The 12,689-nt window shown below is 46.7% G+C and overlaps 1 protein-coding gene across 1 annotated transcript in view; it reads right to left on the bottom strand.

The window, feature by feature from the left end:
• Positions 1-12,689, bottom strand: part of HEG1 (heart development protein with EGF like domains 1) — a 90,108-nt gene that overhangs the window by 16,370 nt on the left and 61,049 nt on the right. Inside the window, exons 12-14 of the mRNA XM_021070219.1 lie at positions 12,419-12,553; positions 7,445-7,487; positions 7,299-7,336 (exon numbers count right to left, since the gene is read on the bottom strand). Of these exons, the coding sequence (XP_020925878.1) occupies positions 7,299-7,336; positions 7,445-7,487; positions 12,419-12,553 (216 nt within the window). The remainder of the gene's footprint in view (positions 1-7,298; positions 7,337-7,444; positions 7,488-12,418; positions 12,554-12,689) is intronic.

Below are 12,689 nucleotides of genomic sequence, written 5' to 3'. Positions count from 1 at the left end.
ATCCGAGCCGCATCTGCGAACTATGCCTTGACTTGCAGCAACACCAGATCCTTAACCCACTGGGCAAGGCCAGGGATTGAACCTGCATTTTCATGGACACTATGCTGGGTTCTTAATCCACTGAGCCACAGTGGGGACTCTGAGATGTTTGCATTTAGCTGTATGAGACTCTCAGCTGACTTCTGGGTAACTGATGGTCTCTTCTCCCTCCTTAAGCAGTAAGTTATGAGTGACTCCCGCATAACACAGCATTTCTACTGGTGAATTTTAAGCTCAATGTAGCAACAGGTGAAGACCACTAAAGGACACTTTCTACACCTGCTACCAGATTGTGCGTTTGGTGGAAAGATGATGCAGAAAGATCTTTAAGTCGAATGGTTGGTTTTAGTGGAAGAAGAGGAAGAGGCCCAGATGTGGGGAAAACAGATTCTACATCCTCCCTGGCTGTGCAGGAAGCCTGGCAGGGAAGGAGTCTCCATGGGAAACGTGTCACATTTGAATGGAAAGGATGACCTACAAAAGGATAAGAAAGAGGCATGGATAAAAATGTCTGTGGCCAGAAAAAAGGTAATCTAGGAAAGGTATGTGAGTTCTATCATCACGAAGTGACAACCACAAACAGAAGAAGGGCTTTCAGGATGGGAATATAAAAAAGATTTCAGAAGTTCTCATCATGGCACAGCGGTTAACGAATCCAACTAGGAACCATGAGGTTTTGGGTTTGATCCCTGGCCTTGCTCAGTGGGTTAAGGATCCGGCGTTGCCGTGAGCTGTGGTGTAGGTCGCAGACGCGGCTCGGATCCCTCGTTGCTGTGGCTGTGGCATAAGCTGGTGGCTACAGCTCCGATTAGACCCCTAGCCTGGGAATCTCCATGTGCCATGGAAGTGGCCCTAGAAAAGGCAAAAAGACAAAAAAATAAAAAAATAAAAAATATTCCAAAGATGTAGAAAACAAACTTACGTAATCCAAAGGAGAAAGGGAGGGAGAGGGATAAATCAGGAGTCTGGGATTAAAATATACATGCTACTATATATAAATCAGATTACCAACAAGGACCTACTGTATAGTAGGGGGAACTGCACTCAATATCTTGTAATAACCTCTAACGGAAGAGACTGTTAATATATACATATTTATAGATCTGTGTAACTGAATCACTTTACTGTACACTTGAAGCTAATAAACACTGTGAATCAACTATATTTCAACAAAGAAAAATTTTTTTGGCCACACCTGCAGCATACGGAGTTCCCCAGCCATGAATGGAATCTGAGCCGTAGCTGTGACCTATGCCACAGCTGTGGCAACACTGGATACTCAACCCACTGCACTGGGCGGGGGATCAAACCCACGCTGCTGCAGAGACAAAGCCAGATCTTAACCCACTGTGCTACACTGGCAGCTCCTCAAAGAACATTTTTTTAGAAAAGATTTTAAATTGATAAAAAGAGGGGGATGGATATAATATATTCAGAGAATAGAATTCCACCGAACTATCAAAAGTGATAAAATTCTGTAAAGAAAACACTGCACAGTTTACTAGATTTAAAAGCAGGTTACAAAATAGTGTATTCTGTGAGCTCCAATTTCTGTTAAAAAGACCCATAAATATACCTCCTGTATATTGCTTTGTAAATGGTGATATGCATACAAATCTGCGTATTAACCGAATCTAAGGGTCTGGTTAAAACTCAGATTCCAATTTGGTAGGTCTGGAGTGAAGAAGCTGGAGATTCTGCATTTCTAACAAGCTCTTTGGTGCTGGCCCTGCTGGTGGTCCAATGGCCCACACTCAGTAGACAGGATGTACACCAGGGTATGAACAGTGAGGCTTTGTGGGTAAGGAGACTGTTTGTTTTAGTTTTCCTCCTCCCTTAACTTATATCTATTTTCTAATTAATTGGGGTTTAAAAAAGGAAAACTAATGGGCATGTGTTGTTTTACACTATAAAAAGACAAAGTTCATTTATTTTACAGAGAGATAAAAAGTAATAGACATTACTCCGAAGAAGACACACGGATGGCCAAAAAGCCCATAAAAAGATGTTCAACATCACTAATTATTAGAGAAATGCAAATCAGAACAACACTGAGGTGTCCCCTCACACTGGTCAGAATGGCCATCATCAAGAAGTCTACAAACAATAAATGCTGGAGAGGGTGTGGAGAAAAATGGAACCCTCCTACACCGTTGGCGGGAATATAAGTTAGTGCAACCACTGTGGAAAACAGTATAGAGGTTCCTCAGAAAACTCAACATAAAACTACCATATGACCCACAATCCCACTCCTGGGTATATATCTGGAAAAACCATAACTCAAAAAGATACATGCACCCCAATATTCACTGCAGTGCTGTGAATAGCCAAGACATGGAAGTAAACCTAAATGTCCATCGACAGAAGGATGGATAAAGAAGATGTGGCAAATATATAATGGAATATTACTCATCCACAAAAAAGAACGAAATAATGCCATTTGTAGCAACATGGATGGACCTAGAAACTACCACATTAAGTGAAGTAAGACAGAGAAAGACAGGAGTTCCCATCGTGGCTCAGTGGTTAACAAGTCCGCCTAGGAACCAAGGGATTGTGGGTTTGATCCCTGGCCTCGCTCAGTGGGTTGAGGATCTGGCATTGCCGTAAGCTGTGGTGTAGGTTGCAGACGAGGCTCGGATCCCGCATTACTGTGGCTGTGGTATAGGATGGTAGCGACAGCTCCGATTAGACCCCTAGCCTGGAAACCTCCATATGTTGCAGGAGTGGCCCTAGAAAAAGCAAAAAGACAAAAAAAAAAAAAAAAAAAAAAAAGAGGAAGACAAATATATGAAATCACTTATATGTGAAATCTAATTAAAAATGAAACAAATGAACTTATTTACAAGACAGAAGCAAACTCACAGACTTTGAAAACAAACTTATGGTTACCAAAGTGGAAGGGTTGGGGAAGGAACGATAAATTAGGAGCTTGGGAGTAACATACACACACCACTAAATGTAAAATTGATAATCAACAAGGACCTGCTATACAGCACAGGAAACTATACCGAATATCTTATAATAACCTATAATGGAAAAGACTCTGAAAAAGAATGGATATATGTATATGTATAACTGAATCACTTTGCTGTATGCATGAAACTAACACAACATTATAAATCAACTATACTCTGATAGAAAATCCAACTACAATGGAAAAAATAAAAATCATTAAAAAAGAAAATAAGAATTAAATTACAAAAATAAAACCAAAAACCAAAAACAAAGGAGTTCCCACTTTGGTACAGTAGGTTAAGAACCTGATTGCAGTGGCTTGGGTTACTATAGAGACACAGCGGTGATCCCCAGCCCAGCTCAGTGGGTTAAAGGATCCGGCATAGCTTGCAGCTGCGGCTCAGATTCAACCTGGAAACTTCTATCTGCTGTGGGTGCAGCCATAAAAAACAAAACAACAACAAAAAGAGAAAGAGAGAAAAGGTGAAGCAAACCAAGATGTCATGAGAGATATAATAAAACTGAGGAGACCCTTTAAAACATTCAAGTGAAGGAGGAAATACACAGGCCTGGAAAAGGGTTGGGGGCGAGGGGAAGTGAGGAGTATTCTGACAATAAATCTGTAAGAGAATTCTGGGGCCACCCAACAAGTGGAATCAGAAGACAGGGTTGCTGGAACCTGCAGTGTAAACATATTTTGCATGGAAAGGAAATGAAAAGGACAGCAAAGATAAGACAGGTGTAGCCCTGAGCTGCCCAGGTGTGGGTGGCCTTGCCATGGCACATGGCAGCCCAGGGACTACCTCAGGGACCAAAGGACTGGAGGGGAGGGCTTGTCCTGCCTCCCCAGTGTGAAGGATGTTCTCTGTGGAGCAACAGGTGAAATCTGGGCACAACTAGAAAGCTAACAGGGACTTTTAGAAAGGCAGGTCTGAGGTTATGTCTAAACCCAGAATATTTTAGAGTTGGGTGACTGTCCCAGGAATATAGGCGTGGGGGAATGGCAGGACCCTGTGTATGTGGCGGACACAGCTGGGCTCCCTGTCTTGTGGGGCTTGAGCACAGCGTGTGCCTCCAGAAGTCTGCAGAGAGCACCATTTCTTTTTCTTTCTTTCTTTTTTTTTTTTTTTTTTTTTGGTTTTTAGGGCCGCACCCGTGGCATATGGAGGTTCCCAGGCTATGGGTCGAATTGGATCTGTAGCTGCTGGCCCACACCACAGCCACACCCACACAGGATCCGAGCCATGTCTGTGACCTACACCACAGCTCATGGCAACGCCAGATCCTTGACCCACTGAGCAAGGCCAGGGATCGAACCCGCAACCTCATGGTTCCTGGTCAGATTTGTTTCCCCTGCACCACAACAGGAACTCTGAGAGCAGCATTTCTTTCCTATGAAAGATCCAGCCTGAACCAGACCCCCAAGAAGGCATTTATTGTCTTTGGTGGCAACAATAGAAGTGACAGTGGTGGGTGATAAGAGGTCTGCTACTTGGCACAAAACACTGCGTGATAAGTCACAGACTTCACAAGGCGTTATCACCATAGATGGGGATGAAAGTTAGGTGCTCCTGATTCCCACACCAGAGCTGATCTGAGCCTGCAGATACAGGGGCAAGTGGCAGGCACTATTTATTATCAGTGACTATTAATTGCTTTGCAACCCTGAAACTAAAACAGCATCAAAGTTGTAAAGTGATATTCACACCATCGGAGATTAACCAGTCACCAAGGGAAGGTGGCAGGGGAGCTAGTCATCCAGGCAGGAGTCTGCCCTCTGCTGGACACAATCATGATGGAGCCAATAAAAGGGGAGGAAAAAGACTTGGGTTGGGAGAGAAATCCTGCTATTTCCCAGACCCCACCCACATCCTGGGGAGACACAGGAACTCACAGGATGGCAATGGATGTAGAGGTAGATTATCTCCAGACATACACGTATTTAATGATTTCTGAAAAACAAACCACTACCGGCCACCTAGAACAATGAATGCCCTGCATTCCCTTTTCCTTCAACCCTTTCTAGGGCTTTTCCCTGTATCCACTTTCACGCTTCCACTCCCTGAGAAATAGGAAGCATTCACAGAGCAAAACCTGTTTAGGGAGCTGTTTGACCACCAGCAGGTATGAGGTTCTGCTTCATACTTTTTTTTTTTTTTTTTTTTGGTCTTTTTACCTTTTCTAGGGTCGTGCCCGTGGCATATGGAGGTTCCCAGGCTAGGGGTCTAATCGGAGCTGTAGCCACCGGCCTATGCCAGAGCCACAGCAACACGGGATCTGAGCCGCGTCTGTGACCTACATACACCACAGCTCAGGGCAACGCCAGATCCTTAACCCACTGAGCGAGGCCAGGGATCGAACCCGCAACCTCATGGTTCCTAGGTGGATTCATTAACCACTGAGCCATGACAGAAACTCCTCTGTTTCATTCTATGTGTGGAGGACTGACGGGTGGGCTCTCTCACCTCCTGCTCCCTGGCTCACCCCTGGAGTGGCCACATCTCCACACTCTCACCTCGTCTCACTCATGCCCTTATTAAACCAAGTACACCCGTGTGTGACCTTGTGCCATCACGTGAAATCTCCATCTATCCTCACCCCCAGTTCCCAGCACGAGCGCTGCTAAAACCCTTGGAATTTCTGAGTGCTGGGGTGAGAGAAGCCTCTCTTGTTCAATAAAGTCGTGTCTACTTGTGGACTAGCAGACTCAGAACATGGACTGTCGGCACATTCGCCTACAGGTGAAGGACAAAGCCATCCTAACGTAAAGCACTGACGGTTCCTATTCCTGTTACATCCTATGTCCCAGAATTTCTCTCAGTAAATCTGAGGGTGACTTCAGTTTCTCAGGTCTCAAGATAAGAAAATGCCCGTGAACGTGGTCTGAAATGAATACCAACTTCTTTCCTCAAAGAACTGAACTGAGTGGGATATGTGCCACGAGCAGTTATCACTCCTCGACCCTGAGCCCTGCAGGAGGGCAGATGTCTATTGGGAGCAGGGGACCGTCCTGATGCTGCTGGTCTAAAGGGGCCCGTGTTCTCCTCTGTCCTCCTCACTGCAACCCGACCTGATTGTCCTGATTAAACTGCTTTCTTGCTCTAAGACTTTTGCTAGTTCCACAGTGGCTATTGATTAGAGTCTAAACGCTCAGCCTCCACCAAAATCTTCAACAGTCTGGTGCCCAAATACTCTGCCAACCTAACCCCCGACTCTCTACCTTTTTTTTTTTTTTTGGAGATTCTTTGGGGGGAAGGCTTTTAATTATAGGTTTATTTTTTTAAATTAGTATTGAGAATTTAGATTGCAGAAATAATAGTTTTCTGTTTAAAAAGATACATTTGTCGAAATTTTTTCATTTCTTCTAGACTTTTAAATTATTGGAAAAGTGTTTCAATCATACTATTTTTATATTTGGTGATTTCATTTTTATATTTGATTGTATTTATATGTGTGACAGGGTGACTCTGCTGTACAGTAGAAAACTGACAGAACACTGTAAGCCAACCACAATGGAAAAAATAAAAATAATTTAAAAAAACCTGGAAATGATATCCACTGAACTTAGAGAGAGGAAATAATAATATAGAAAATGAATGTATCCTCAAGAAACAACATAGATGAATCAGATTCCTTGAAGTGACTAGAAATACTGCTCTTTTGGTAGAATGAGCAAAGTGAGAGAAAGCAAGGACAAATATCAAATAAAAAAATGAGGAGTTCCCGTCGTGGCGCAGCAGAAATGAATCCGACTAGGAACCATGAGGTTGCAGGTTTGATCCCTGGCCTTGCTCAGGGGTTAAGGATCCGGCATTGCCGTAAGCTGTGGTGTAGGTTGCAGACATGGCTTGGATCCTGCGTTGCTGTGGCCGTGGTGTAGGCCAGCGGCTACAGCACTGATTGGACCCCTAGCCTGGGAACCTCCATATGCCACAGGTGCGGCCCTAAAAAAACCAAAAATAGCAAAAAAACAAAAAAAAAAAAGTGAAATCACCTTCTTCTCTTTCTATCCTCAGCCACACCCACTGACACACTGTCCAGAAATCCAGGGGCCCAGGCTGCCCCAAGACCTTTGTTTAGAGTGTTTCTTCTACCTGGACTCCTTCTTCCTCCATGCCTGCCCAAGAGTCTGCCCCAAATCTCCCATCCTGTCCCTTCAGGAAGCACTCAGAAGCCCCTTCTATTCTCCTGGGGTGGGGTCCCTCCCCCACGGCTGAACACCTCATGCCTAGTTTATTGATCAAGCCTCAGAGGGGGTCAGGCTCCTCCGGAAAGGGCTTCTCTCACTCCTGCATACTCACGGTTTCCACAGTTGAGACCACCAAGGCCGAATGGGCAACTGCAAGTGGACAAAGAAGAAGCATTAGTTTCAAACAGCAAAAGAAATAACCTGAGTAACTTCTAAATAAGGTTTGGAACAAATGGATCAGAAGAACACAGAGCCTACCTCGTACAGGTTTCATTTTCAAGCCTATATCCATCTTCACATGCTGGAAGAGAAAAGGAAAATCCATGAATGTGTCTACTGACCTCTCCTGGCCCAAAGTGACACTTAAACCCCAGCCACCCCAAGATCCACAAGAACATTCTAACCAGAAGGCTGCAATTAGCTTTAGAATGATCTATTATCTGGTCTAGATTCTGTTGCCAGCTTTAATATTAATTTTATCCAAAACATTTCTTACCCTCTGTGGCTCTCAGTTTCCCACCAAGAAAACAAAGGATAATAGTAATACTGAGAACAATAATACCTGTTTTATAGTTTCGAGAAAGGGATTAAGTAACACAAGGCACGCAAATGACTCAGCACAGCCCCTGGCACATAGTAACCATTAACTGAATGTGCGTAGCTGTAATTATCATCCAGCCAATGAGATTCTTTTTAGCCGTTCTCTGTGGCCCCGTGGAACATCCTTCCATAAACACAAAGACAAATGCTTCATATTCTTTAAGAAAGTCAAATGGTTAACCTGCTGTTGGCACCCTCAGTCCCCTTCCGTGAGGAAATGAGAGCTGTGATGCCTTCAGAGCCACCTGGTGGGGGCCTTGGCTTCCGTAGGAGAATGCTCACCCGGTGGTCTGTGCAGGCGATTGTGGACATTCCTAGATGAGCCCTAAGTGGCACGCCACCCAAGACCATGGCTTTGAACCCTCTGGCAGTGCGGCTCATGGACCACTGCTTCACTGAAGGCCCGTGGGCCAGCCATTTCCCTGGATCAGCAGTTCCTGAATTTATCTGATCACGGAACATTTTCCACACTACAATAAACTGACCGAACACAGATCACAGAATGAGCTGTAAAGCATGCTTGGATGAAAGCAGACAATAAAAAATAGCCTCATTCAAATTCATTACTGCAAGGAATGACAGAAATTTGATTCATGTTTAATGTATGATATATGCTGCATACAAGATCACGGGAAAGAGAAGGTACATGGACTAGAGCAGCGATCCCCTGGACACATGTTGATGGCGAGAAGTGCATTTCAGCAGCACTCGGGCTCAGGGGCTGCATGTGCAGACTGGGACAAGGGGGACCTCTCACAGCCCTCTTGCATCCTCCTTTAAGGATCGGTGCAGGATAACGTTAACTACATAGATGTGCTTAACACTGCTCTTCCTGCTCTTTCTTTCTCCCTCCCTCCTTTCCTTCCTTCTGTTTTTGGCTTTTTAGGGCCACATCCACAGCACATGGAAGTTCCCAGGCTAGGGGTCAAATCAGAGCTGCAGGCGCTGGCCTATGCCTCAGCCACAGCAACAGGGGATCTGAGCCTCATCTGTGACCTACACCACAGCTCTCAGCAATGCTGGATCCTTAACCCACTGAGTGAGGCCAGGGATCGAACCCACATCCTCATGAATACCAGTCAGGTTTGTAACCCACTGAGCCACAATGGGAACTCCCTTCCTTCCTTCCTTTCTCCATCTATCTTTCTTCTTTCTTTCCTTCTCCCCTCCCCCCTTTTATTTTCTTTCTGCAGGCTCACTTTCCTGCTAGCCTCAACAAAGTAGTCACTGTATGTCTCCTTCAAGCTGATTTCCCTTTATATTAAATCTTATTTTATTTACAATGAATTTTCATTAGGCACTTCAAATCTTTTCTGCACCGAGGTAGAGCAGATTCATATCCCATATTGGGGAAGGAGGAACATGGCCCATCTCCCAAATCTTTGATACCTTTGTGTCCTCTGAGTTCTCTGAGCTGGCATGACTCAAGGGGGGCCTTCTCTAGGGAACAAGTGGAGCCCGCCTCCCTCCCTGGCGTGGAAAGCCACATGCCCTGGCCATCCTTGTGCTATGGCTAGGTCGTGGGAGCGGGGAGGCTGCCCCTGGGTGACCCACAGCTCTGCCTGCAGGACAGCTGTGCAGGGACTGCCAGCTTCCCAGTGGCGGCTCCTCCCCACCCATCTCGGCCCTGAGGCAGGCTGATGTCACCCAGTCGTTCTATTCTGAACTCTTCTTCCTGGAAATGTTTTTACCTCGAATCTGTCCACCCAAACCTCATCTGCTGGGTGGGAGCTTTTCCACCCCGTGGCTGTCATCCCGCCAGATGTGAGGTCCATCTGTTGTCCTGCCCACAAGCTGATGGGCTGGGCTGTTTTCATGTCACTTCAAAAGTGGTCTGGCTCCCTGGTGTAATGACGTTTCCTTACTTCAGATGAGCTCACTCAGTCATTCGTCAAGGACTGAGCGCTACTGTGGGGCTGGCACTGCTCTTGGGGCTCTTGGAAGGAAAGCTTACCATAGGCGCTCCTGTGTGCCTTAGGACCCAGCTCCTCATCTCCATGCCCTGGAGGGCCTCTGACCCTTGAAGTGCTGGTGATGAAGTAAGCGTGGCAACAGCCAGTATATATGCCCAAAGTGGGCTTCCCCAGTAATAAGGAACTCGAGCAAATTCAACCCTTCTGGGCTTTTAAATAAAATCAGTGAGTGGTGGTATCCTCGAGGCTCTTTTGACCCCTTGCCACAAACTGTATCAAGACCTGCCAATCTTGGCCCACCACATTCCCTGCCCTACCATCCATCTGTTCCTTCAACAGACATTTGCAGAACCCAAAGTGTGCCAGCAAGCTCCAGAGGCAGGCACCCAAGGCATGTGCAGGCTGGGCAGAGAAAGAGACCTGCAGGCAGAGGGCTGGAATTCATCAGGATGCCTGGGTGATGGAAGGAGGCCAAGACCCCTAGGCAAAGGACACCTACTTTAATTTTACATGACGCTTTGAGAGTCTGGTAAAGACATTTTAGGAGACACTAAGAAGCGTCGTGTGTGTGTGTGTGTGTGTGTGTGTGTGTGTGTGTGTACAACAGAAAAAATACATACTTGCTGATGTCCAGCTATGAATTGCAGAGATTTATAAAACACATCCTATATGCCTCTCTTGCCCATTTATACCCCATTATGACCCCAGATTTGAGAAGTCTGAGAAACAGCATGCCTCTTAACTATCCCTGTGTTCCCGCACCAATGGCCAGAAGATGTCACTGTAACCCCTCAGAACCCAGCTGACTGGGCTGTGGCCCAAGGAGCTTGGGGATCCGTTCAAGGGGAGCGCTGATAGCCTTGGATGCAAATCTACTCACTGGAGACTGCAGAAAGGAGGCTGTGCGGGGCCTCGGCCCTGAGCCCTGAAGCTAACTGGGTTTCCTTGTGCTGATTCTCAGGTCATTAGTGATAAACCTAAGGGGGCTGATGCCTGTGTCCGTGCATCTGGTCAACCTTGGACAGCTCTGCTGTTGCTAATGCTAGTCTGGAGGTGACACCGTTAGGAAGCGGCTGACTTGGAAAGAGAGGGAACTGGCCAAAAGCAGAGGTGGCCCAGCTGCTCTTAAGCCCCCCTCCCCCCACCCCACCCTGGCCAGTCGCTGAGGCTCTGTGTACAGAAACCACCGCTCCTCTGCCCTGCACGGCCACCCGGGCTCCAGGGACATCAACAGAGGGCACCTTCCCACAGGAAGTGGGCTCAAGGCCCAATCTCTAAGATGGGCCAGGAGCACTTTGCATGAGATCAGATAAGAGGGAACCAGGAAGCATCCAAGCCCCCCACCCAATACACCCCTCCCAGGGCCTCACGCAGAGCTGAGGAGGTGCACTTTCAAAGCACTGAAGTCAGAGGGTCTGGAGCTCAGGGTGAGAGCACTGCCCCGAGATGTATTTTTATCCTCTCCTCTCAGGGGAAGTCCTGAAATAAGTAGCATGTCCCCTTTCCCCAGGATGCGATTTGTACTCAGATTCTAGTACATCTGTCACCAGCAGGCGTTGACTGAGCAGAAAAACTGGGCCAAACGCGTTCTCATGTGATGGGAGGTTTAAGGCTCCACGATGCCTTTATGATGCTAGTTTTCCTGTGATCGTGGATTGCAGCAGGTAACTCAGGGTACCCAGAGTGCCAGGCTTGAATTCATTGTGCTTTGGAGCACTGTCCTTGCACTGCACTCACTGAGCAGCCTTCACTTCAAACTGGATGAGTTCAATCCTCACCAAAGACATTAGCAGAATGAGGCTTGTGCCATGACACTTTTAAGACCAGAACTTGTTGGCTCAACCTGGGTAAGATACAGGTGCAAATGCAGACGGCCCACAGAGCATCTCCACAGTCACTGCCCTTTGATTCTTAGTCTATCCAACGTGGTCTCCCTGTACCCACTTCACAGAAGGGGAAACTCAGGCTCAGGAAAGCCACGTGACTTCCCTGAGATGATGGATGCCCAGCAGGCACCGTGGGGCTCGGACTCAGGTCTCCCGAGCTACCAGCTGCCACTGAGAGGTATAGCCCTGCCTCCATGCTGGTATTCCCATTGTATTATTTATTTATTTATTTTTCTTTTTACCTGCGGCATATAGACGTTCCCGGGCTAGGGGTGGAATCAGAGTTGCAGCTGCCAGCCTACACCACAGCCACAGCAACAGCAGATCTGAGCAGCATCTGTGACCTACACCACAGCTTGGGGCAACGCCAGATCCTTAACTCACTGATCGAGGCCAGGGAATCAAACCTGCATCCCCACATCCTCACAGACAACAGTTGGGTTCTTAACCCACTGAGCCGCAAAGGGAACTCCAGATATTTCCATTTTAAAAGATCAACATACAATAGAATAAAGTTTTGGGAATTCAAACAATAATTTTTCTAATTTTCCCTAAATAGGGGGGAAAAGAAAAGAAAGAAAAGACCTGGCCACCACAGGCATTCCCTTCTCTTTTCTTTCCCTTTCAATCTGATTGGCCAGAGCAGTGTGTACCAGTCAGAAATAATGCTATTATTCCAAGGAGATAATGCATTCAATCCTGCTGGGAGTAAAATCACCAGAACTGGTTACCCCCAGATTAGAACAGTCACCCCTAGAGCAGAGAGAGCAACCCAGGCAGAGAAAAGCACCTTCCCCGTCTCTCAGGCCACAGGACCCCAGAGCTGCCGGTACCTCGGCAGGAGTGGTCCATCTTGTTGAACTGGAAGTAGCCGGACTTGCATTGGCACAGTGCGACCCCATCCAGATCGGTACAGATGGAGGTCTCTTTGTCACATTCTGGAGTCTTCCGCTTGCACAAGCTGCCCGCTGGAATGGAAAAACAAGACAGTGAAACAAAACAAAGCTTGCTCCACGTCAAACATTAAGATGCATGAACTTTCTATTTCAAGAGGCTGGGAGAACCGTTTCCACAAGAGCCGGTGTGCTCCTCTCGAGGCTGCTG

This window comes from Sus scrofa, chromosome 13 (assembly GCF_000003025.6).
Source record: "Sus scrofa isolate TJ Tabasco breed Duroc chromosome 13, Sscrofa11.1, whole genome shotgun sequence".
NCBI lineage: Eukaryota > Metazoa > Chordata > Mammalia > Artiodactyla > Suidae > Sus > Sus scrofa.
The sequence above is the reverse complement of the archived record's forward strand: the minus strand, read 5'-3'. Positions and strand labels throughout refer to the sequence as shown.